Source organism: Antrostomus carolinensis, unplaced genomic scaffold (genome assembly GCF_000700745.2).
Source record: "Antrostomus carolinensis isolate BGI_N321 unplaced genomic scaffold, ASM70074v2 scaffold2173, whole genome shotgun sequence".
In the NCBI taxonomy this organism is placed as follows: domain Eukaryota; kingdom Metazoa; phylum Chordata; class Aves; order Caprimulgiformes; family Caprimulgidae; genus Antrostomus; species Antrostomus carolinensis.
Genome location: NW_010304274.1, coordinates 34,346 through 60,314, shown reverse-complemented (window position 1 = coordinate 60,314; position 25,969 = coordinate 34,346). Strand labels below are relative to the sequence as shown.

At 36.2% G+C, this 25,969-nt stretch overlaps 1 protein-coding gene across 1 annotated transcript in view; it reads right to left on the bottom strand.

Moving 5' to 3' along the window:
• Positions 1-22,402, bottom strand: part of CALCRL (calcitonin receptor like receptor) — a 28,217-nt gene extending 5,815 nt beyond the window's left edge. The window contains exons 1-11 of the mRNA XM_010164371.2: positions 22,307-22,402; positions 21,143-21,287; positions 19,577-19,687; positions 18,556-18,668; positions 15,363-15,454; positions 9,825-9,951; positions 8,068-8,221; positions 6,762-6,822; positions 6,573-6,639; positions 816-1,034; positions 402-443 (exon numbers count right to left, since the gene is read on the bottom strand). Coding sequence (XP_010162673.1) covers positions 402-443; positions 816-1,034; positions 6,573-6,639; positions 6,762-6,822; positions 8,068-8,221; positions 9,825-9,951; positions 15,363-15,454; positions 18,556-18,668; positions 19,577-19,687; positions 21,143-21,287; positions 22,307-22,357 — 1,182 coding nt within the window. The 5' untranslated portion in view covers positions 22,358-22,402. The remainder of the gene's footprint in view (positions 1-401; positions 444-815; positions 1,035-6,572; positions 6,640-6,761; positions 6,823-8,067; positions 8,222-9,824; positions 9,952-15,362; positions 15,455-18,555; positions 18,669-19,576; positions 19,688-21,142; positions 21,288-22,306) is intronic.
• Between the last annotated feature and the right edge of the window lie 3,567 nt (positions 22,403-25,969).

Sequence of the window (25,969 nt, the reverse complement as noted above, 5' to 3'; positions counted from 1 at the left end):
CCTGCTGCAGAAAGACCAATACAGGGATTTTCCAGGATAAGAGATGCTGTACAGCTTCTAACATAGACAAATATACCTACATTACACTTTATATGATATTATTGGGAATTTATATCCAAGCAACAGTGTATTAAGTTCCTTAATCAAGACATGTACATTGCTCAGCACAAAAGAGTCAGTCCTAAAGTACTTAATAATGCCATGAATGATGACATAGCCTTTTTTCCAAGCTCTGCTCTTGGCAGCCAGATTATTTTATAAATTATTTTTTACCTGACAAATTTAGATTTAGAATTTAAAAAAAAATATTTTAAAATTACCATCTCTTTACGTGCTGAAACAAAACAAAAATATATAAAATAGGAAAAATATTATAAATATATTAAAAACTGTTACACTACCTCTCCATTAAAGAAGCAGAAGATTGTAGCCACCAGTAGACCCTGTAAAATAAAAATAAAAAGATTCTGCTGTATTTCACATCCATATGGATTTTTCCAGGTTTGAGATAGAGGTTCCTGATAAAATTCAGATTTAGGTGGCAGTAGTACAAATCTAAACTTGGTGAATCATTTCTAAAAATACATTACTAAAAAGTATTGGGCCAGCTATCTATATTGGGCCCAGTACTGGGCCCTACTGTTTCTTTCCTTTAAGAAATAAAAATTCAGCATAATGAGAAATTTAAAGGCAGTTATAAGAATATTGCAGGAAAGTCTTTAAAAATTAAAATAACATGATCATTTCTCCTTTATTTGCTCCACATGCCAACTGCTATGTAGCTCAAGTGAGCAGAAACCTTGAATGCTTCCTACCTGGTAGTGCATAAGGATGTGCATCACATAGTCGTACACTTCCTCAGCGATCCGGCCTTCTGGTCGCCATGGAAACAGGACAAATTCAATGCCAAGGAGTGGAACAAGAATCAGGGTCGCTCTCACTGCTTTCATGTACAGGTTGGACTCTGCCTTGTGGGTGTCTTTCAGTTTGGTTATGAGAACACGGACAATATTTAGCAGGAAGAAAAGATTCACCTGTTAGAAAACAAAATGACACTGAAGATGGTCTGAAAAAATAGTCCCACACAGTTTTGTGATACTGAAAACCAGACAGTTCCAGAAAACTCATTCTACATGGACAGCATTGTGATTGTACAATAAGCATGAGTCAAAGCTATTTGAATACTCATTTAAGTAACTGAGATTGGGCACTACCATCTAACACCCACATCCATTCCTTTAACTTATTAAGCAAGCATTCATCCAGACAACCATCAGTCTTCCAGTGTTACCAATCCACGTACCTTTTTCTCTGCTGTGACAATAACAGTACACAGGTAAATGATTCGGGTTTTTTAAACTATTATGTCTTTTTAGTTTGGTCAAGAAAGAGGATGATACTCTGCCTTCTTTGTATTTAAATACAGCTCTTCAAAAAGCTACTTTTGATTTTTCAAATATGAATTTAAGAAATTTATATAGAAGAAAAAGGATCAGATTTAAAAAAAAAAAGAAAATTGGAGGCAAAATGGTGCTAACAAGGAACTGTGTGCTCTTGTAGACAAACAGCAGGTTTAACATTAGCACAGTGGCCAAAGATTGATTTTTGAATCATTCAGCAGAACTGCAAATGGGGCAAGCACTGACATGATGCTGTACATCATTCTCAGGCACTACTGCACGTCATTATTCCCACAGCTTTTCTTGCTAACAGTGGTTTATATCTGTTCATTCAGTTTCACAAAAACAGAAATCCCAAACTGAAATTATAACTATGCTAACTATATCTTTCAACACGTGAGCACTAGTTGTAAGCAACCACAAAACTAATACACACACACCCCCCCCTGCCCCCCAACAGCCTCAGGCTGTGAGTAACCAGAGCAACAGCAATGTGAGGGCTGATTGCACCACATTTCCATCTGTCGTGCAATAATGGCAGCCCCTTACAGAAACTAGAGCTAGAAGAGACCTTGAGAGCTCTGCCAGGCCCATCACCCTGCCCACAGACACAGAGGCAAGGCAATGCTGCTTAGGGTACCCACTCTGGAAGGGAGAGACCTAGGGTCTGGTCCTCTTCTCGCTTCTTCCAGATAGCTGTCTGTCCTTGTCAACAACTATCTAGAGCCAAAGCCAGCAGACAGACAGACAATTCCCTTCTAAAAAGACTAGGAACTCGTGGTCTAGGAGGAGGCCTCTGTCTTGCTGTAGGACAAGTGCAAACGAGTAAGCCATTTCAGACCATATGTGTCACCATGTCCTCCACAACCCTGACAGAATTCTTTCATGTCAGTTGAGGTTTTCACGATAAACAGCCATGTATTGTTATAGCAACGCAGCCCTTCACAGATATGTGATGTTATTTATATTCTACTTACATGCTATTTAAATCATTTTAACAGGAAATTGTTTTACATAGGAAACTCCTGCATGAATTTCTCCTGGAAGTCTCCAGCTACCTTTAAGCTTTGTTTAAGCAACCAAGGTCTTCTGGTTCTTTCTCAAGGGATTTATTTAGATTTTATGCAGCCCATGATCCTCATCCAACTTCCTATAGTACACATAGACAATAAGTCCTTCCTCCATTTCTAAATTTAATCCTTCTCACTTGTTTCTACTAGCTCAACAGCAACATGTCTCAAACACAGTTTTCAGTCCTCTTGTGTTGTGGTAACAAGGCCAATTCCTATAATACCATCCTTGATTGCTAACTGAAGATGAAAGTTGCAGCAGCCAGGCACAAAATACCACCCAGCAAACTACCACCCAGCAAACTACTTCATTTACAACATGCTGAAATGCACAGGATTTTTCTCATTGTTTCACTTATCAATAAATACACCAAAAGCACAAAAATAAGCATGCAAAGAGTTTGCAAATATGTATTAGAGCAAACAGAAAAGATGAATGAGGCAAAGCAGAGAACAGAGAAGAGCAGTATGAGTGTCAGGAGAAGTATGCTGCACCAATTTTTGATGAGTCTCTCCTGTCACAAATACAGTGAGATCAGGTAGAACTGAATTCTTAATTAAAGTGATGAAAAGAGGTCTTGATTTTAGCAAGGCAGTGAGCAGATTTTTACACTTAAGCAAAGTAGGCCAGTGGAACTTCTCGCATATGTGTTATCTTCAAATTGACTGTGATGGTTTGGAAAGACCCAAAGGAGCCCTGTTGTGCTAGCTGCAGTAGGAACACATAGTAAAGTACAAGCAGCTCCACAGTGACTTGAAAAGTGAACTGGGCAAATGAGCGAAGACGGAAACAAAGGCAGAGAAGGCAATCCTAGGGATAAAGAAATGTTGGCACCTATACTGGGAACTTAGTAGAATTTAGATTCTGCCTTAAGAGTGGCTGTGAACTTAGCTGAGGTTGTAAGTCAATAGGTGCTGCAGTTCTTGAATTAAAACCTCCTCAGGTCCCTGATATTTCTACTTGTCTCCATGTCCAGTTTGTGCTAAGTAGTATGGTAATCCTTATTAGCAGGTAGGTTTAAATTTGGTTCAACTTCTTCCTTAGGATGATATAAACAAGCCATTCTCAGCTCAAGAAACTCAGATATTCTTAGATGCTAGCTGGTAGCCACTGCTTGGCTTTTAATATAGTTATGTATCTTCAGATCTTAGCCTGCTTGAGCCTGGCTTGCTTGAGCAGAGCACCTGTATGTGTTCATGAAGATACATTTTATACCTGGCCTGTGGACATTCCCAAGGCTGGGTATATGAATGCTAAGTATTCAACTTCTAAAGTCCTAAGTCTTGTACTAAGTCCAGCTTAAACTCATTAAAATAGGTCAGTGACAAAGCTAGGAGCTGCTGAATTTCCTTCTAGTATATGTTCAGAGTTACACCTACTTCTTTTGCTAAGAGAATTTGCAACTATAAAAGGCTGTTGGTCTAAGATGCCAATACAGAACATTTTTATAGGACAGAATAGACATCCCTGTAGTATTATTTATATAAATAATGTAATAACTCTTTCAGGGGCACCAATGCAAATTAAACCACTAGTGCACTGGCATATCTGAAATCAACACTGAAATCTATACTGCTTTCACTAAGGTTCAAATCCATTGCTTTCCCCTCTCCCCAGTTTTGAGCAGTATTTGCCTAGTGTAAAAACTTCACCCTCTACTGTTTCATTCCCACAGTTTCCTTAATTGTGGTTGCCCTAGGCAAACATTTGCAATTAAATGGTCACCTAAAGACAATTCCAATCAAATGCAACCTATGTATGCTCCCATTTCCACTTTCTTTGGCAGGGATCTGATGACAGTTATGTAATAACAGGGACTGCAAAAGCAGCGTTATTGTTAACTTCATGTAATTGTAGGATTGTCAGTGATGTACAAGATGCATATTCCCATTGGCCTCTGCCAATTCTCCCTGGCACCCCCTAGGCGGTCCTCTTCATGTTCTTTGAGGTCTTGCTCCTGCAAGTGGAACAGTATCTTCTCCCTTGTTATCTAATTTGCAGCTTAATCTTGTTGCTTAAATGTCTACCAAAGCAGGTCATGCCTAGTAAAGTGTGAAAATTATATTTGGCAAGCAAGCTGCTTAAGCAAATGAGGGTTCTGTTCACAAAGCCTAAATGCATGCATTTCATCATCTGGCTTGTCTCTTCTGAATTGACATACTATTTTTTTTTGTTGTTGTTGTTGTTGTTGTTGTTGCCAGAAAGGAAAGCAACTGCTTTAGGGTATTTGTACATCACAGGCAAGATTTGTAGTTGTCTTTAATCTTTGTTATTCCTACATGGTTTTCAAATAAATGTAGTGATTGTACTGAGGCAAGAAAAATGCAAGAGAAACACCTTCGGTAAGCTCATGACAAATATAGGCATATTGAAGGTATTACATATCTGTAAATTGCAAAGAGAATGGACACAGAGTCTGCCCAAACCAGCCCCACAGAGGCAATTATTATGCCTCCAATGCAGTCAAAGGACATTCTTTGTCCTTCAATGGTAATTGCCTTGAGTAGAAAGAAGACTTGACAGTTTGGGACTGATCCATTACATTTTAATCCAGTAGGAGTCTTGCTTCTGTTTTCAGTGGGACTTTGTGGAGGCTGGGAAGGAGAAAATCATCTTCCATCCTAACATGAGGTCACTCAATGGAAGATGGTAGTCTCATCATTTTTACACAAATTTTTCTGTTGCTGAGAAAGCTCTGACTATTATAAATTATATCTCAGCTTTAGAGAGCTTTACCTAAGTGGTAAATCTGTGAAGAAACACCTGGACAAAGGAAGTAACAACCACAGCGCAATGCAGAATAGCAGTCAGTTTCTGGGTGAAATACAGCACCACTGAAGTGAGCAAAAAAATCCTATCCCTTTCTGTGAAAACAGAATTTCACCTTCTGTATAAATTAGAAAGAAGAAAAACTGAAAGGATTTAGAATTGGCTTTAAGTTTACAGATTAGAGCACTAGTTAAATTTGTTTACAGTAACATATACGGCAGACATGACTAACAGGACAAAGGATTGTCAGTAATAATTCACACCCCAAGGGCCATCGATCTCAATAATTTCATGGGGATTGCCTCTGGCTTCCCATGCAGAGTAACTCAGATATGTCATGGTATCGACACAATCTTCAAAACATAAGTTCACCAGTTAATTTCACTGTGAATGAAAATGGGAGTCACAAGAACCACAGGATTTATGCAATGGTTTTCAGAGAGAATTCTCTATGCACAGAATGCCCCCTGCAAATATTCATTAACAATTTAGCAGAAGAGGAAGTTCCTCTAGATCAGAAAATGAAATTATTTCCAAAAAATTACTTATTGTTTTCATTCTTAATGAATTTTCTTGCATGAACTGAAAAGCCGTAAGAAAAGTCAGCAGACGTATACAATATCTTTGCCAGATCAGCTTGAAGTTTCTGTTACAATAAAAGAAATTACTGTAATATATACAGGTAACTCAGGTAACATATAGAATGTCTCTTCACTGCAGCATTCTCTGCGTTATGCATTCACAGATATTAATTACGTATACTTGTGTAAGTAGGTACATATTAGTATTTCCTTTTATTATGCACCTATTGAGCAATCATCTATTGACTGAATTTCATAGGTTAAATTCAGTCCTAGAATAATGGAAGTACAACATTGTTTTTTGTACAATGGAGTCTTGAGTTACTTACCTAGAATTTAAAGTCTCCAGTAGCAAACATTTGTGTAATAGAGCTGGCATTAACTCAGAGTGTAAGACAGAATACTGTGCTCTAAGAGTTCATGAGGACTAATGAAGCAGAGGAGTTGCAATACCCCGGTGGCCAAAGCACACATTGCTGGATTAGTATCAGAACAGGAGCAGTCACAGATACTTGCAGAACTTTTTCCACCGGTTCTTTCCTAAGGTTGCAAAACCTGAGTTTCTCCAATGACCAGGGGTACAGCTCCTTAATAAGGCCAAGGCTTGTGTATGTCTAAGGCACCTACTGGGTTGAGTGTCTCACAAATGAGTGACCTCTAAATGTGAGCTTTAGGCTCTTACCAACTTTATAAGCCCATGCAGAAAAGCCAGAAAACAAATAAGAAAAATTATTATCTGAGAAATGCCTACCAACAGAGCAGCACAAATAGGGCCATGGATGATGTACAGCAGATGGGTATCAGAGCTGATCCAACAACTAGAGAAAACAAATAGGAAAAGAAAAAAAAAACATTTGGCATCTTATTATCTGTTGTATTCCTCCCTCCTGCCTTAAAGAAAACATAAAAGTTTTGCAAAGCAAGTGGAGATGCTACTTACTTGTCATTATAATATAAACTTCGAGCAACAGCATGTATGCAGGCAGGGATCAGTGGAAAACCTGTGAAGAAAAAACAGTGTTTTCTTCATATATAAATCTGGCTAATAACTAAATAAACTTGCATCTCTTGCAGGAATCATCTGTATTTTCACCTCATCCAAGCCATGTACCTGCAGGGCAAATAAAGTAAGAGGGAACAATTGCGTTTCTATTTTCGCAGATGGGTGTATTTTCTGAGGGGTGTGTGAAACCTTATTCTGTCTTGCCAGGAAAATCATACCAACACACAGGAAGAAAAGGCAAATTGTGTTATGACTTTTTAGAATGCAACAATCAATCTTCATTAACACAGATGTTTGTCAGACTGCAATCTGCAATAATGCTAAATAGCTAAGTAATACTAAACAGGTAATTGTATATGTGGTCATAGCTTTAACAGTATGATTAACAATGTTGATTATGGCCTCACTGGTACTTGCTGGGTATTCAGAAAACATGGTCATCTGCAAAACAAATTTGAAAACAGACTCTGGAAATCAGGGCAAAATAAAAATTTACAAAGAATATACAAATCAGTTGCCTGGGGTCCTTGACACACTGGTGGTACCAAATTTTCAGGAACTGCTCAACACCTGTGATCTTTTAACCACATCTCAGCTGTGTCTGTAGTGGGACAGCTGGTGACCCAGGTACCCAGTCACATTATAGCTGCATGTGCCAGTACACTGAAGCTGAGGAGAAAGCCCTCACTTGCACTTTGTGCCTACGCTGTTGTGCATTATCTGAAATGACCAGGTTTGGCTTGTTAGTTTTGATACAGATATTACTTGAGATCTCCAGCTACAGCTATTCTGTATTTGCTTAGTGAACAATACAGGTCAAATGGAACTGCTGGAAAAATAATTCCTTGGCCATCTCTAGCTCAGTTCTGACCCTCCACCCTAGACATGGCGAGACTTCTCTGAAAACAAACATTCATTCCTGAATAAACATCTTTGAGATGAGGAACAATGAATAATTACTTCTTAATGTCTTTTTTATAATAGAAGACTATTTTGTCTATACAAAGGAGGAGTCCCTTCCTGACTCCAGAAATGCATAATCTCTCAGCAAAGATAGAGGTGCCTACAACTTCCTACGTTAACGTTTCTAAGCCTGTTAAAACACTACAGACAAAGAAGATGGGTGTGTCATCGTCGTTCAAAGCTACCAGCTCAGAGAAGCAAAGGGACAGATGTTCAGATTCTCAGGAAGAGGAGTGAGAGATCGCATTGGCCTGAAAATAGAGAATGTGAAGTTGCATACCCCAGCCAAGAAGGTAATACCACATCAAGTGTTGTTTCTCAGCAAAAACAGCCACCACAATGAGAGTATGCAGGTAAATGCCTTCACAGAGCATCCAAAAATAGTTGCAACCCATTAAGTACAGGTAGATGAACTGTGACACTTTGCAACTGACCTGTAGAAAAAAAAAGCAGAGTCCAATATAAACTTTTAAGTTGCAAAAATCTCAGCTCTAAATGCAAAATGGAAAAAAATACCACTTGAGTCAAATGTTAATGTTGATTCTGTTTTTCACTATAATTACATTTCTTAAAAAATAGAATTGTCATGTAATTACAATTATACTGTCACCATACCTTATGGTGACAGTAAAGTTGGTAACTGAGTCTGTAGTCTTATTATTCAATCATGAGGACCTTGACCTCAAGCACAATGGCAGAAAGCTGTAAAGATATTTCCCCTTATCACAAACATTGCCACATCTGACCATTGCAATCAGTAGGGAATCTTTAAATTATCTGATGGTGACTACACTAGAAAATGTACTTTGATGAAGTAATCCCCTCTCAGTTTTACCAATCACAACACATAACTACTTTAGAGAAAGATTTATGTTTTTAAAATACATAAATTACAATACTTCAAACTTTAACCTAGTCATAACTGCACTTAGGGCTAGTTGAGAACCTGCAGAGTAGGTTCTGGAAGGGAGCTCTCTTGTTGGCATATATTTGTATTTAGCTTCATTCAAAAAATATTCTTCAATTGAAATGGTGTAACATAACTTATCATGAAGGCTAAAATGTGAGGTTGTGAAAAAGAAGCAGTAGTTAACTTGCAGATTTGGACACAGTAGATTTTTTTTCTTCCTTTCTGAAATTGCTGTGTGTTTGATTGATCTATTTCTGGCACTTAGCATAAAACCAAAAATCCATATTGTTTTACCATGCTCTACTACCTAACTCACTTAATGATGGTTATTAGCAGCTATCTCAAGCCTATTTTCTAGCACTTTAATGAGCTTTTATAGGAGAAAGAGAATTTATCTTTTTACTTGATTCAGCTTCTGGAGTTTTGCCCTAACTTTCACAGAATTTAAATTTATCTTCCAGGTCTAAATGGAAATAAAGCCATAGTTAGGGATTTGTTTGTTTATGTATTTCATTTTCAGGCTCCTCTGTTGCTATAACTCCTAGCCTTTTGGGAGAGGCTACTGATTCACACTTACCCCAGTATTATCAGGAAATGAGAGAAAAATCAGACCCAAATGGACAGCTTTTTTTTTTTTTGCTTTTTACTTTTGAAATACAAAGGTCATCTTTATCTCCCTTCACAAAAAATTTAATTCTTTTCATTTCAACCAATGATGGCAAAATTAAAGTCATAGAAAAGTAGCTGACATCCAAAGTGCACTCCAAAGCTTTTTTTACTGCCCTTCCTCAGTGAATTCAATTATCACAACCTCACTGACGTAATCCAGAATAGGCTACTTTCTTGTAGTTGTTTCAGTGCAACAGCGATTTGTGCAAATTCAGAAAAGCAGTTCAGTATGCTCTGTCTTTTCGAGTGTTTTTACTCTTTCAGAACCTCAAATGTGAAATGCCCAAACCATTGTTAGACAGCTGTTGTACTGCGTAACATGGATACATCATTACTGAACATTTTAACCTTGCCGTATACAACATTTCATCAAGAATTTGTGCCTCATTCATCTCTTCTGCATTGTGGAATTTTTTCACATACAAATTGACAAGGCTGCCCAATATAGTTTTACTTACTGGATTAGTAGCAACTAACTCCTGATTGTTGGCAACTGCAGTCAGTGAAATTATTGTTACAACAGAATTGCAAACAAAAGAGAAAAATAGATTTTTATGCAGGGTAATCCTTTGGCAGCTCAAGCTCCTAGAAAAGAGGAACAAGAACAAATGAATACACGAGGGGACAACTGTGTGTACTTGGGGACAACTCTGAAATTTTGAAATACTAGAGTTCTTTATTTTATTAAGAAGTCTTACATCAACTTGTTCTTCAGCTCCAGTCCAAATTTAATAGAATTATGTGAAAGGTAACACCTTCCCTTAATCTCCATTTTTTGGACAACAGGAGGCAAAGCGAGTACATTCGGTTCCAATCTGTTTACAATGAAGGAACTGCTTTGTAGTGGCTATCGAAGAATTATTTGAATAGCAATAAAAGAATGTGTTTCAGAAGATTCATATCTTTTTTTTAAATACCTGAAGAATTTCCCAATTAACTATCATATCTGAGCTTGAAGAAGCTGTCTTAGCCTACATTTCCATTTACTCAAACCTGTTAAGATTTTTTGTGGATAATTCTTTTACTCACACTCTTATTATTTTATTCCTTAATCCTATAGCTAGAGAAATACCCAAAAAAGTAAAATAATGCAAATCTTACCTTGATTTTGTATATAGCTAAGTATATAGAATACAATTATAAAATCGAATATATAACTGCATTTAATTGCGCTAATCTTCAAGGTTTGCTTTTAATCTAGCAATAAAATAAAGGGAAAAATATATTTTGAAGGGCTTTCTTTTTTTTAAACTGAGGATCAAGAATATTAAATAATGCTCAAAGTTGAACATAGTTGCAGCAAATTTCTGTTGGTCTGCCATTCTAGAGAAACCAAATATCATTCCAAGAGGTGGGAGTGCTTCTCATTCAGGTTTTTCCAAAGAAATTCAGCTTTATAGATAAACACAAAAGACAGAAAGTCTATATGGATGTATATATATATTCAGACCATTGGGATATTAAGGCTTAATGCTCAAAAAGCAGATGATCAGTTGGCACAAAGCTGGGTAAAAATGATCCCTTTAGATTTAAGACAGGGGTACGCAGCACATACGAGCAAACTGACTTGACTGGAGTCATACAGCATGTCAGTGCCAGCAGCCAGGAGCAGAGCCCGGTTTTGCAGGGTGAGCGTTGCTCAGAGAAACATCTCCCATGCACAAAGAGAAGTGATAAAGACTGTGGTACTGTGGTCACTCTCAGGAAATGCTCTTTGGTTACTTTGAAGAAAACTACTGCAGCCTGTGCTGTAAAAAGTCTGTGCTTTATAACTGCACCCATCTATCTCCATTTTATAGACAGCAATATGGAGTGCAGTTGATTGACAAAATGAAATTACTAACTGGAAGGGGATAATCTATCACCTACACATGTGACTGCTCTTCACTGTTAGAGAAAACAGAAAGACATTGACAAGGTCAGCAGGGGACAAGTCAAGTTTGCTAGTCTTTTCAATAGCATGCCTGCAAAAAAAGACACAGTATAGATATTGGTGATTCATTTTTAATTTGGGAGGGAGAAGAACTTTGTATTTGAACAGAAATACAGATATGGAATAGTCACCAAAGCTGCAGGAGTATATTGAAATCTGTTGAGAATGTGATAGATGAAACAAGAAACAAATTGACCCCACTGAATGAGAAACAGTCAAAAAAGACTGGCTACAGAGGAGATTGCACTTCTTGGTTACATTCTTTGCAACCGTCACAAGAGCGTACGAAGCACCCCACAGATACAGGTGGTTCAGATACACAGAGTGCAATACCATGAATCAGGCAGGCAGATTTACTGCAAGTTAAGCCTTGCAGCCCTGAGACATTCTAAGCCTCGTGTCACTAAACATGGGGGAAGGAAACCACTCCAGAAACCAGTGCTGCCATGCAGCACAAGGAACTAGCCTACATGAACCTCTGAGTTGCCAGGTGTTATTTCCCCAAAGAAAATAGAAAATAAAAAGTGTCCAAAATGCAGAACACAGCTTTGGATATTAATTAAATTATAAAGTATATTCCATTAGGCTTTTTTAAATTTCATTTTGTCTTTGGTTTTAATACCCAAAACACATAAAGTTTTGATTATTATAATATGCTATTTTTATGTTCTTTGAATATGTATTTCTGTATTTTTTCCCTATATGGTTTATATACGAAAAGAGAGGCAACACTAGATTCCAGCTAAGGACTTTGTGTAAACAAGTCCTGAAGCACTCTGGAATTCTGTCTGCTTATTGTTAAGATTCAATGCCCAGGCAAGGAAAAGCACGTACAGCTAATGGGGCCATCTCTCAGGGTCATCCAGCAGCTGTTCCTGTTGCATATTCAAACACACCCATCCACACCCACCTCCACCCATGCATAAAAGGATTGAAAGGATCACCGGACAAGAAACAAGAAAGCAAGACTGATGACATTTAAAAATGAAGACTGCTCTTGGTAATAAAATGATTCTTTCCTAAGCCTCCCCACCCTCCCTCTTCTGTTACGCTTCCTATATTCCTTGTTCTGACTGTTTATCTTAGTGACATAATATCCTTTAATCACTTAATTCTCATAATTATGATCTAAGAATATTTGAATGACCTATCCCTGGATTAAACCCTGTGCAGTAAAATAAAAACAGACCTCCTGCTAAATTACCTATTTCCATTCCTATTTTGACTCCTGTATGTCTTGAGCATCAGGGAAAAATTAATTTATCCAATATTTCTCCAAGAAAAAAAAAGGTAACATTTTCAAAAGCACACAGACATGTTTGGGATCTAATTTTTTAAGGTATTCAAACACTGCAAAATTCAACAAGCGAGATCAACATATGCACCTAAGGGGGATTATCCATTTGGCTGAAATTAATTTAAAGTGACTTAGGAACCTCCTACCTCTCTAGTGATCTCTCCTCTCATTGCTTGCCCACTCTTTAAACATAGTGTTGCTATCCTCTGAGAGTGCTGTCACATGATTTGACATGATGCTTGATCAACAGCTTCTTTACTTCAGGTGACTTTTGGCTGTGTGCTTGTTTTTGGTTGGTTGGTTGGCTTTTGGTTTTTTTTTGGTTGGGGGTGTTGGAGGGGACATCTTTCAAATTATAGCTCCCCTTTCTCTGAATTCGCTTTTAAGATTTCTCTGGAATTGTTTTTCTTTATGAAAACCATACAACTATTTTAGCAGAACAAACACATGTATGATTTGGAGTATGTAACAGAACGAGGAAGCAGAACCACTGCAGAAGTTACTTTTATGTGTCATAGATGCATTTTCAGAGAAGATAGGAGTTCCAAGATTATAGACTCTTTTATGCTATTAAATCAAGAACTTCAATCCACTTGGGGATCACAAGTCACAGACTGGTCAAGTATTTCCAATGAGACAATTTGCAGAAGAAAAACCAGAATTTCAAATGAAAAAATAAAATACACAAAACATTTTAATCTTGAAAAGTTGAAGATTTTTTTTAAAACCTGTTTCATTTTTCCTGTGGAGAAAAGTACCACTTTTCTTGTCAAACTTAAAAATATTCTAATGGTCAGCAATCCAGAAAGTGTTGTCTGGAAACCATCAATTGACTAACAGAATAAAATCTTTGGAAATATGAGAAATTCAAAGGCACCCCCACACAATAGCAGAAAGAAAATAAAAAGAAAAAAAAAAAAGGAGTCCACCTGTTAAAGCTATGAATAAATATACAAGCTTCAGCCGATACATAATACATCCTGGTATTAATCTAGATCCTTAAATACCCTTCTGGTACTAAAAATACTAGAGAGGAACTGTACATCCCAAGAGAACAGCCTGCAGAGGACTTTCTTTAGCTTCCTTTAAATTTTGTAATTTCCTTTTATATCTCAACATAACCACAGTCTAGAAATTGTGGTTTGTGGGTCTGGATTAATTCCATGTGTTTCTCTGAGGAGAGATGATCCTTCTATGCAAAGGGAGAAAAAAATCCCTGGAGGGTTAGACAAACATGACATAGTTACAATGGTAGCAAAGCAGATCATCTGCTTTTGCAGTAACTGCCACAAGCCAAGATGAAATTGTCTTGGTTTTCATATTACAGTACAGAAAAATCATGCTGAACTTTTTTTAAAAAATCTTATATTTAAAATCTTTGTTCTCTCCTGAGAAGTCTATGTCAAAGCATTTTTCCTGTAGGTAGTCTGTTAAACTTTTTGTGACATTTATAGCAACAGTATAGTCCCTTTTTAAGGCAAAATCAAGCTTCTTACAAGGACTCAGAGCTATTTCCCGTGTTGATTTTCATAGAATCATAGAATGTATGTCCAGTTTTTCATCCACTACTACCCCCAAGTCCTTTTCCTCAGGGCTGCTTTCCAGCACATCATCTCCCAGCCTGTATCGATAACGAGAATTGTCCCGTCTCGGGTATCGTCAGCGAACGTGCTGAGGGTGCACTCAATCCTGCTGTCAATATCATTAATGAAGATACTAAACAGCACTGGTCCCAGTATGGACCCTTGAGGGACACTGCTTGTCACTGTCTGCCATCTGGACATTGAGCCACTGACCACTACCCTCTGGAGGCAAAGTGCTTTTGGAAATAGTAAGCATTGCTTTTACAGGTCAGACCAAAATAAATTGATTAAAAAACCACAAATTTTTTCATTTGTCCTCATGAAAAGAAGTTAGAAAAAGCTGAAAAGTCATCTCAAATACTGGATTTCACAAAGAGAGGCTACAAAGTTGAAACAATCTGGTTTGTTGGGGATTTGTGGAAATGTCCCAGAACCCAGGGAAATAATGCATATTGAAATTTGAAACACTATATTCCACCAGATGTGACTACAAAGGATAATTTTTTATCAGATATCTGCTACTCCTACCTAATCAAAGTCCAGAGCATGAGAAAAGCAAATCTGAGCTAGCCCCACAGCTGCTGGTGTTATGCACTATTCATATTTTAGTGTTAGGAAAAAATAAAAGTGAGACAGTAGGGTATAGTGGTAAGAAACAGGTAAGAGAGTAGAGTAAATCTACATTATCCAATGAAAAATGATGGTGAGATTATTAAACTAGTGCCAGTTAACAAGGAAAGCCTATATTATGCAGTACAGCATTCGTCAGAGAAAACAACTTGTCTCTCTCAGCTCTGCTCATGTGGCAACACTCCTGGTTTCATCTTTCTACTAAGCCTCATCAGCTTCTTACAAAAAAAAAAAACCAAACCACCAACAACAAAAACCAAACAAACAACCACCAAAACCCATAAAAAGTACCTAACGGAAAGAAAAGTAAGTTCACAAAATGCAAATAAGTAGACTAATTTTAAAAGACCTGTATATGTATCACAACTTTCTTTCAAGAAGGTAACTTAGTAACTGTTAGTGGATATGAAATAATTGTCATAGACAAAATATGGTGAATAAAAAAATAGGATTATTTTTATTATTCCCATTCCTACTGTAGCTCTTAGCCTTACTTTCTTTACAGTTTATCATATTTTGTGACTTTTTGGTAAGGAATTTTAAATATACTTACTTAAAATAAAAGAATATGCCAAGAGAAATCAGAAGTGATGCAATTGAAAGACCATGTCCGATGATGGCCAAGTAATACAAATTCAAAGCAGTCTGCAACACAAGAACAAAACCAAGGACCTGTGATGCATACAGAGCTATTGCTGATAAAGCACGTACTTGTACATCTCTCCTGACTATAAACTGACTAGAATGAGATTAAGAAAATAAAAACATTACAGATAATGATGGGTCAAGTCCAGAATCCTGCAAATCAACATCTTACTAAAATCTCTTTTCGTACAGCACACAACAGATTTGTTGAAATCATCACTAGAATTTACCTCTTACCAGTTAAAACATTATCTTTCTAATATATACTGCTATGTTTTTTTCTGGGTATTTACTTAAATCTGTCTATTTATGCTACGGCAATGGGTCCATTCCTGTCTGAGGCTGGATTCATCTATTAACAAAACTCAAGTAAAACACGTGCTTCCTATATGAATGTATTTATTTTTTCCCTCATGGAAGGATTTTCTTATAATTTTAAGATATTTCTTTCGGAGCAATCTGTGATTATGACAGAGGAAATTTATTTTTCATTCGGCATTAAGGAAGGGCATGAAAAAAATTAACAATGACTCAAAAATAATGAAGACTAAAAAGACCTTGTTTAATATGGCTACAGACAAATTACAGAATTATGAAAAGCTGGGTAGACAAAAGGTAAAAATGAGGAACTAGTAAATTGATATTTGGAATATATACAACATGTTATCATTAATTCTTGGAATTAATAAATATATTAAATTCCACTAGTAACAAAACCCTGCTTTCAGTCATGGAATCTGCCTCACAAAATTTCTCTTGTTCCATTAAATGTAAGATTATCATTTTGCACATAAGGAAATTAAGATTTTCAGGTTGAACCTTAGACTATCACAAAAACCCACAACTATCTGGATTCTATAGGAAGAATTAGAGCATAAATACAAATGCTCATGTACTCCAAACTGTATGTATCATCTGAACTTATTATTACAATTTAAGATAGACTACCTGCAGCTTGCTACATATATTGTCTTTTGAAATAAGATTAAAAAAATTCCAGGTAAAGTTTTGAGAAGGTTATAAGATGAGACAAGAGTACCTCTTTGTACATGCTAGAATTTTTCAAATTATCATTGTTTTTTAAAATGAGGTGAATGTTTAAAACAACCCAATTTAATAGGTTTAAGTAAAACTCTCATAAAAATTTGGAAGTGAGAAAAAACAAGGGTTACCCCTGAAGCACTAAAGCTTGGCTATGTATACATGATGACAGCATTCCTGTGACAGGCCTGTGTCACCACCTGATCCAGTGACTAATTTAGGCAAAGGAGCATGTTAAGGATTTAGAAGAATTCTGCAGAATTTAGAACTGGCACGAAATTGTGGTGCAGCAGGGATTGCTGATGTAGGCAGTAACAATAAGAATTCACCATTCTTCATTCACCATTAACATTTACTGTGCATCATGTAACCCGGCTTCCAAGCAAAGTGAAAATATAATGTTTAATGTAACAACACATAGAATTGTAGCAAGCAGTAAAGCTTTCTTCAGGCTTCTATTCCATTTAAACGATAGCTTCTGATGCATGACAGCGTTAAAATACGCTGGCAAAACAGCCTGAGGGAAACTAAGTCATTATTCATAAAGAACCTGTATGGATCTGCTCCTGTCTGAATAATATTCTCTCAGTTTCCAGCCAAATATTAGCAAGAATCAATGAATTATAGCATCTCTGTTAACAGAATTAAACTGCCATTAATGTATTCAATGTCTCATGCTTTGAGAAAAAGTAATACAAAACTGCCTTATTATAATCTATTACCACATTTTCTCAACATGGTTTGTAGGTAAATACACTAAAGCACTCTCAACAGCAATGATGCAGTTAGGATTTCTACTACTTATCAGTATTCTTGACACAATCTACTATTATTGAGATGCAAATTAATTTAGTCTTATCTTGACCTGCATTTTATTTTCCTAGTTCTTGGGCATTTACAGTTTCAATTTACTGAATGTTTCATTAACATGAAGAGTACTAGTGGACATACAGCCGAGGGGGCAAAATATGCAATTTTGCCCATTATATCCTCACATATCACAGAGTATCTCAGAAAGAGGGCATTTGGAGGTTTACCAGATTTTTTTCCTTTTTCTCTTTTTTTTTTTCTCCCCTAAATCTGTTAATGGATGGGTATCTTCAAGATAAACTGAAATCTATAAAAATACCATCTATACAGATACTCACATGGGTATGTGTGTGCATAGAATCTACCTTTGGTGTATAGAAAACAACTCTCACAAAGTGTTTTTCTACCTGGCCTGAGATAATTTTGGATGCTTGCAAAATTTCACTTCTATAAACACAAACTATAGGTTTTCCATTTGTGTGAACAGCTCAATATCTCAGAAACTGAAAAAAATGGCACTGGAGAGCCAGGACACAAGACATACACAGAAAATGGATCACAAGCCTATCTAACATTTCTCACCATTTACTTCCCTTTGGCCTCTAAAGATCCTGTGGTGAATCCACTCAACTACAGTTTGCCTACACTTTTGTGAAAAAATAAAATAAAAAAAAAAAAAAAAAAAAAAAAAAAAAAAAAAAAAATCTCTGCTTTTCACACTGGAGAAAAAAACAAACATCCAAATTTTACTTAAAGCTGCCTCGAAGCTATATTAAGCCTAAGTAAAACTTTGCTGTGCATCTGCTGAAAATCTGTAATCACGAGTTAACTGGATAAACCCATGGACTCAGCATGTCTTCCAGAGATGTGCAAACCTCCTGCAGTTCTGCAGAGCTTGGACTTTACTTCAGAATTACAGAGCAAAATGTAAAGGTCTGCTCTTACATACTTTGCTTACCAGCAGATGACTGTGGATGATCTAGACAAGTACTAGTACCTACACATTTAAAATACACATAAACAAAATTACAATCATATTATTCAAGCAGTTATCTGTAAAACACAAAGCAAGTGGGTTGGTTTTGAGTCTGTTTTGCAAAATTTATCCTTTTTATTCAACATGCTTTCTTTTTTTTTTTTTTTTGCATTCTGATGTTGCAACAACTCTGCTGCCATTCTAGTTTTAAAACTTGTGAAATTTTTCAGATCATTTTATTGACACTGGTAACGTGCATTCATTCTTTTCCTACCTTCACTTTTTCATGCGTATAGATATTACACTGAGTATAGTTTGTCCATGTCCTGTTGCTTTCTGGGTGTCGAAACCAATTCCCACTTGGATCACAGATCTTTGTAACTTTTTCTACAGTCAAAGTAGATGGAAAGAAAAAGAAAGAAGAAAAAACACAACAGTCAGCACTGAAGTTCTACTGCCTGTTGCCTAGTATTTAATGAAGAAAGATTGGCAAACAAATGACAGTTTTATTAATATGACTAGAGAGGCATTGCTTGTTACTATGAATTCTGAGAAACTAAAGGCCATTGCTTTTGCTTGGCAAGGGCAACTGATGATGTGTTTTTCTTAAGAAAACAAATAGATTTCCCTCCTCCAACCCAGTAAATATCAAAACATATCAGACTGTCAGAGAACTACCAGAAGTGACAAGAATATTTAAATGGCTTGTTTAACCTCCAAGATCTCAACTGAAGGCTGACATCCTATCAGAGTAAATTAGGATTGGACAGGCAGGAAAACATCAACAGAGAAACTGCTCAAGAACCAAACCAGAAAATTTCTGGGACCATGTAATAGTTCCTATCATGAAATAGAAAGAGGCCTGAAAGGACCCTAGGAAATACCAAATGCAGCAAAAAGAGACAAGAGTGGAAGTCTATGACATTTTCCACATGCTCACAGATGCAAAGTTCAGCCCACAGAAATGTGAAAAGATTCACTTGTGGGAGAAACTCTTGTCGACTTCAACTGCTAAATTGATGTAAAAGAATAAGTCATATTTCTGCTTGTCTGTCAGACAGAAAAGCTCATCTTTAAGAAGAAAAAACTGTGATCTAACTTCAGTGTCACAAACACAGATTTCAGAAAAGAAAATAAGTAACTTGTCAGTTTTCTATGTGATAAAGGGAAAATGCAAATAATGAACTGAAATTCTGGAGTATTGGTGACTTGAGTGGGGCAAAGAGGAGGCATCAAGCACCCCAAACCTAATTTTATTAAGAAATAAGTTGATGTAGAAGCCCATGAACACTCACCTGATGGGTTGAAATCCTGAAAGTAATCAGGACAACGCTGTACTGACACGGTTCCGGCAGCAACATCACTCCAGCACAACCAGCCATCCCATGTCCTGTTACAGTAAGGACCTGCAAACAAGAGACCTGATAATGAAATAACTCTTCTTTCATAATAGTCTTTCAAAAATAAGATGTAAGACTGCATAAGGTAAGTTTCCCACTTGTAGCAATGAGAAAAAAAGACAACAGAAACATAATATTTAGCAAAAGTTAATTACAACCCCACTTAATAGAAACAGTACCTTATATGTACATTTCTTGGAACACATTTTAAAATCCGTCATCATTCACCTTGAAACAGTCTACATCTTCAACTTACAAACCTCAGATCTAGACCACAGTAGGCAAAACAAACTAAATTAATTGAGATCAAATAAAGCACATTAACAAAGAGCCTTAAGCTTGCAAAGATGGTTTTACTGAATTTATTTACATTTTGGATGTATGCCAAACCTGTACATATGTTTACTAGTTCATTGACAACATAATGGTATCCTAGAAGCCACAAGAAAGCCTGGCTAGGAGGCAGCCACAGCTCCTCTGCCTTAGGCAGAGCTGAGCCTGCAGCAGTCATCGTGGACAGACATTTCTCCAAGTGCTCCAAGGACAGGGAATCCACAGTGTCCCTCAAGAGCCCATTTCAATGCCTCACTGCACTCGCACAAATTGTAACATCTAAAATAAACCTCCCTTGAGAACGAACTGGGGTTTTATAAACAAATCCTTTCCCCAAATGCACACAGAATGACTGGCCCTTTTACAAATTTGAAGATATTTTTAGCATCTTCTTTCAGTTTTCTTTTAAAGACTTAATAATGCCCCCCCATCTCAAAGGCTGCATTTTTCAAACATCATGTAATTTCTCCTCATCTGAAGATTTTCCAATTTGTCCAGATCCTTCTGAAGCTGTAATGCCCCAGGCTGGACATAAGCTTACTCTGTCATACTCTTATCCAGACATTCAGTTTCTCCAAAGAATCATTTCAGAAAAGAAAAAAACTCATTGTAAAAGAATGCCCCAAAAGCCTTTCAATATTTCGAGAAGTTACGAAGTCAGAAACTGTGACTAAAGCAACAGGTAGAGTTACTGAGGTTAGCTCTGTATGAGTTACTAGAAAAAGCATTAATGACACTAAAACAACCCTCAGAGCAGGGAAATTTTAAGTATCAAGATATTTTCAGTTTGTAAAGGCACACATAAGAGCATGAAATGATATAAAGTAGTAAAATTAAGCAGTTGTCATTTTTTAATCTGGATATCTACTTAAAATAACATTTTCATATCAGAAATAAATGCTCTGTGTTATGTAAGAAGTGGTGCTCTGGGCATGTAATATAAGATATCATTTTATCTTCATGAATCCCTAAGTGATGTTTCTAAAAAAAATGTACAAATACAGTTACAGCCTGAAAAATTATTGCTACCAAGACAAGAAATGAATATAACTAAAGGATCCTGAATTACTGTAATTATATCTGTCAACCATTTGCTTTTGTAAAACCTTATAAGAAAATAATCTCTACCTTCTTTCCTATGAATAGGATCTTGCATAATTTTCTGGTAGCATTCATACTGTGCTGTCATAATTTTATTCCGTGTAACACTCAGTTGAGTGAAGTCCTCCGTCATATTCTGATGCCCTTCAGATGGTATAGCAGTGGCAAAAAACTAAGAGGAAAAAGACTTTTTTTTAGCAAGTCGTACAAACTCTAATACAAACTTTTTAAAACTTCAATCTTTTTAAAGGTCATATTTTAAATATTATTTTACTGAAGAAAAATGATCTTCAAATCTTATTACTGACAATATAATTTTGTGGTTTTCTGGTTAATTTAGCAATTCTTCTTACTAGTGAATCTTGACAAGTATCTCCTGAATGAGCATGGGGAGTAACAATCTGCAAGATTTGTAAATAATAATGGAAAAATACATAGAAAGCACTGAGGCGGTCAGCACATCAACAGCTTTTGCAAAATCTAGTAAAATATACCAGAGCTACATTAGACTAAAAGGCATTTGAATCAGGCCCAAAATGATCCTTTATTAAAAGGCTTTCCATGTACTCTATGCACTGAAGCTTTTGGCCTGTTTAGAACTATTTGGTTTCTCTATAGTCCTGTGGACCATAAAATCAACCCTCAGAATACAAAAAGGTATTCAAAAGACATGACTTCCACTTATATAATTATTTAAAATAAAAATAATAATAAAACTTAAGAAAGTGGATCTTGATAAAAACTTGAACCTTTGAAGTACATTTTAAAAATAAGTTAAATATTTTCTAGGAAACTTCATGGAAAAATAAAGCCACAGATTGAAATACGGTAGCACTGTCACACAAGGAATGAAATTAAAAGTTCCAAGATGTCCTCTGAATCTGAGTTAGATGTCTCCTCCACTCTTCCTGGGGTCTGCCTAATACTGCTTATATGCCACTTGTCAACTGCTACTGTGAGGTCCTCTGCTAACAAAGGATATGCTAGGTTCAGAAGACGTAAATACTATTTCTGTTCCTTTACCATAGGAATTAAAAGGAGAACAGAAGGTAGATAAATATCCTGCTGTGCAGAAACTACAATTCAACACCAGATTAGTTGTTTCTGCATTTCCATATTAATAATTTCTATGGTACGCTGTAAACATTTGTTAAAACTGTAAGTGATTTTAAAAAAATACATAAGACTCACCACAGAAACTGATAAGAAGAACAGCAAAAACATGATCCAGTTTTTTGTCATTTTTATATCCGGTGCAATTAATTTTATATTGTAGTTGAATGAACTCAAACTGCAATGGAAAAAAGATTAGGAAGAAATTTAGTAATTAATGAAAGCCAGAACTGATAAAAGACTTCATATTTTCTTTTTGAATTAAAACAAATCAACAGGGATGCTCTCAATTTTTATTCATACATAGTGACGCCATGTGATATACATGGAGATGTACAATGTGATGTGAAAAAAATGCACTCAATCACCAGTAGTGAATTCCAGCAGGTTTTTCCTGCACTGTTGCCTCCATTGCCTAAACTAACACCATTTCTCCAGAGGGTTTGTCTCAGTCAGGTAGCTGGTATGAACTCTAACAGATATGTAGCACTTAGCCCTGGGAGATGAGTTGACTTCTCAACATCTCTGCCTTTGGGCAACCATAGCAAACTGCAGTTCAGTTTCCTCTAAAGCAGACTTAGACTTACACACACACACTGATTTCCTCTTCTCTTCATACCAGCTGATTTTTAATTATGCAGTTTCTGGAAGAACTGATCTAGTAAGGAGCCACTTTATCTTGAAGTTACAACTTTGCAAGGATGACAATGGCAAGGCAAGAATTAATTGTGATTTGTAAAATAGTTTCTGTTTCTGCAGTAGCTGTAAACTAGTTTCTTTAGCTGCAGTAGCTCTAAACTAGTTATTGTATATGTAGTTTGAAGAAAACAGAACTACCTAAATCAGCTATAACCGTCTTACAGCACAGACTATTGGAATTGATTCTTGAAGTGGAAAATGCACCTAAAACATAAAATATACAAAATAATTTATAAAGAATCTAGATCACTTATTAAGCATAACCCTGCTGTGGCAACTCCCTCAAAAGGAAGGGAAATGTGTAAGAGATTTCTCAGATAATATTTTACTGTGTACCAAAAGATCCTGAGAATGTCACAAAACTAAGCCTGGAATTGAAATAAGAACTTCTCTTCTGCTTGTATGGTAGCAAAAGCCCTCTCCACATTTAGATTAACCTATTACAACTAAACGTCCTTTCAAAATCTAAGTATTAGCATTAAGGAAGCTAGTATCAGCCAAAATAAAGGCGAACAGATCTCAGCAAGTTTAGCTCCTTTGTACAGATTAATTCACTACAAATAATATACTGCTACTTAAGAATAAAACTCAGGTACCCCAAAGGTCCCTCATGTACCTAGCTCATAGATCCCACTACTATGAATCACGAAGGCTGTTGGGAGCTGCTGTACCTACACGCAAATCTGCCTCCCGACCCAAGCCACATTCTCCCTTGGATATCACTTGCTCTTGTCTTTGGAAGTTTTTCTTACCCAGCAGTCATGTCCTACAAGAGACTGGTGGATGACGAATAACTGATAGTGCAGTTGTCCTGGCCTGGCCTGGCCAGCAGAGGAAATTTTACAAAAAAACCCACCCTTTAAAAAAACCTGTCTTATTCACAAAAAGCAAACATTATATATCTACTTCTTTTCTGCTTTTACACTGAGACTATGTCCTCTTAACACAACTATAATACAATGAACAGCATTTTGTAGGATATACTGACTACAAAATATGTGATCACTGCTGTTTATTGTACAGCTTGATACAAATACAAGAAATGTGTTGTTAACTCAGTTACTGTTGTGCCTGTTTAACCCAGACTAAAACTGTATCAGTAATCTTCCTTCTATTTTTACCACTGGCATGCAATCCTCTAACACTGATTGCTGGAAATTGCACAGGTAATTCAGCAAGACACTGAAATTCAAATATCCTCTTCTTAAGGCTCTTAAAACACTGACAGGAAGACCAATTAGCACACATGAAATATATTCTTGGTTTGAGGTAATCCTTCTCTGTAAAACCCACACATGCTGAGAACTAAAGTGAACAAATAATTATAAAAAACACTATCAGTTAACTAAAGAAAAATCTAAATATCTGTGCAGTGACTAAGATTGACTGAAAATGAGATATAAAAGGAGTTTATATATAAATTAGAAAAGAGGCAATATGATTTCAATTCTGCATGACAGTTGGGAGCAAGGGAGATTAATTCAAACCTATCAAAAATATTATTAATTTTTATTTGTGTCTGTTTAACTAGGAAGGGGAAAAAAAACCCACTGGCTTTCTAAGGAAATTGGAATTAACTACTTGGTTATAAAGTGATTGAGTAATCATCTCTTTTCAAAATATGCCAAAGCACATCTGCACAGGGTTACAACCCATAAATGATGTGCACCTGACAAGCAAAGAGACCAATTGAGTATAACATAGCAGCCATAATTTAGTGTATGTTTTTCTATATGTGTATACAACAGATCAAAATAATTTTCTCCATAATAGTCCCCAAAATCCTTATGCCAAAACAAATGTTGGATGGCAAATTTAAAATGCATATTCAAATATTGGTCTCACTTACCCTTGCTAATTTTAATTTATCTAAATGATACAACATCATATAAACAAAGGTAAAATTTATCTTTGATTCACAGTCCATCATTATTTCTGTTTCACAATATCAAAAGTTACCCTTTAGCTCGATTCCTTTAACAGTCAAAATTTTTCATATCTAACAGTTTTGTAGACCTTTTCTATCAATTATTCCAGTATCCACTGAAGAGTCATTAATGCTTCCCAGGACATAAAAGTTTAAGTCGAGTCTACAATACGCTTTATGCTTTCCACTCATTTCTCACAGTTGCTAACTGTGAAAAACTTACATATATATATATATAAAAAAAATTCCTTTTTCTAAATATCACTACTTTTGAACTTAATTACAAAATCCAGGATGAAGGTCATTCAGATGTCTATTTGGACTTCAGGAAAGTATTTCTTGCATCACTACCTGAATTCATTTACTTAACATCTATTCCAGTTAGTTTGGTCAAGAACTTTCACAGGAAGATTAAAAACTCTCTTCAGAACTGACAGCAACGTAGCCCATTGACTGAGGTAGCAAGCCAGTATTGCTAAGTAAGTCAGGCTGATTTTACTAATCATCTGTTCTAATGAGATGAAAAGCAAATATAATTCTCAGTAAGTTTCTCCCTCTCAGAACTGGAGGTATAAGATGCACAAGGAAAATAGATTAATAAAAAGAGACCTATTCTTAGGTTCTTTAAATAATAATGCTTCACAAGGTGTTCTTCTGCTATTAAATATCTTTGACAATTCTGCTGTGGGGAACAGAGGACAACTGGATTGGACTGAGATTAATTTGAGTGTATTGAATGTCAGCTTAAGGGACAGGATGGTGGAAGTTTAGACAGAATCCCCTGGCTCCACTCTGTGACAGTGGGAATCTGAACAAGAGCCAGCAGGACCGTGATTTACAATGATAGGTATTGAATGACGTGAAGTCAGTGGACACAACCCTACAACTACTAGCAGTCCTCTGGGGTTTTTTCCCAGTAAAAGGGAATGTCAGTGGGAAGAGAATAGAGAATTGCAATAGCAAATCAGATCTTCAAAATCTCATTTTTATTTTTAGTTCATATTGTACTGAAGACTGGAATAACTTAAAAAAATATAAAATGGAACTGCTTGTTTTTTTCCTCTTTATTACGTTTTCTGTTACCCAAATTAATCACACTCCAAAGGCCAATATCA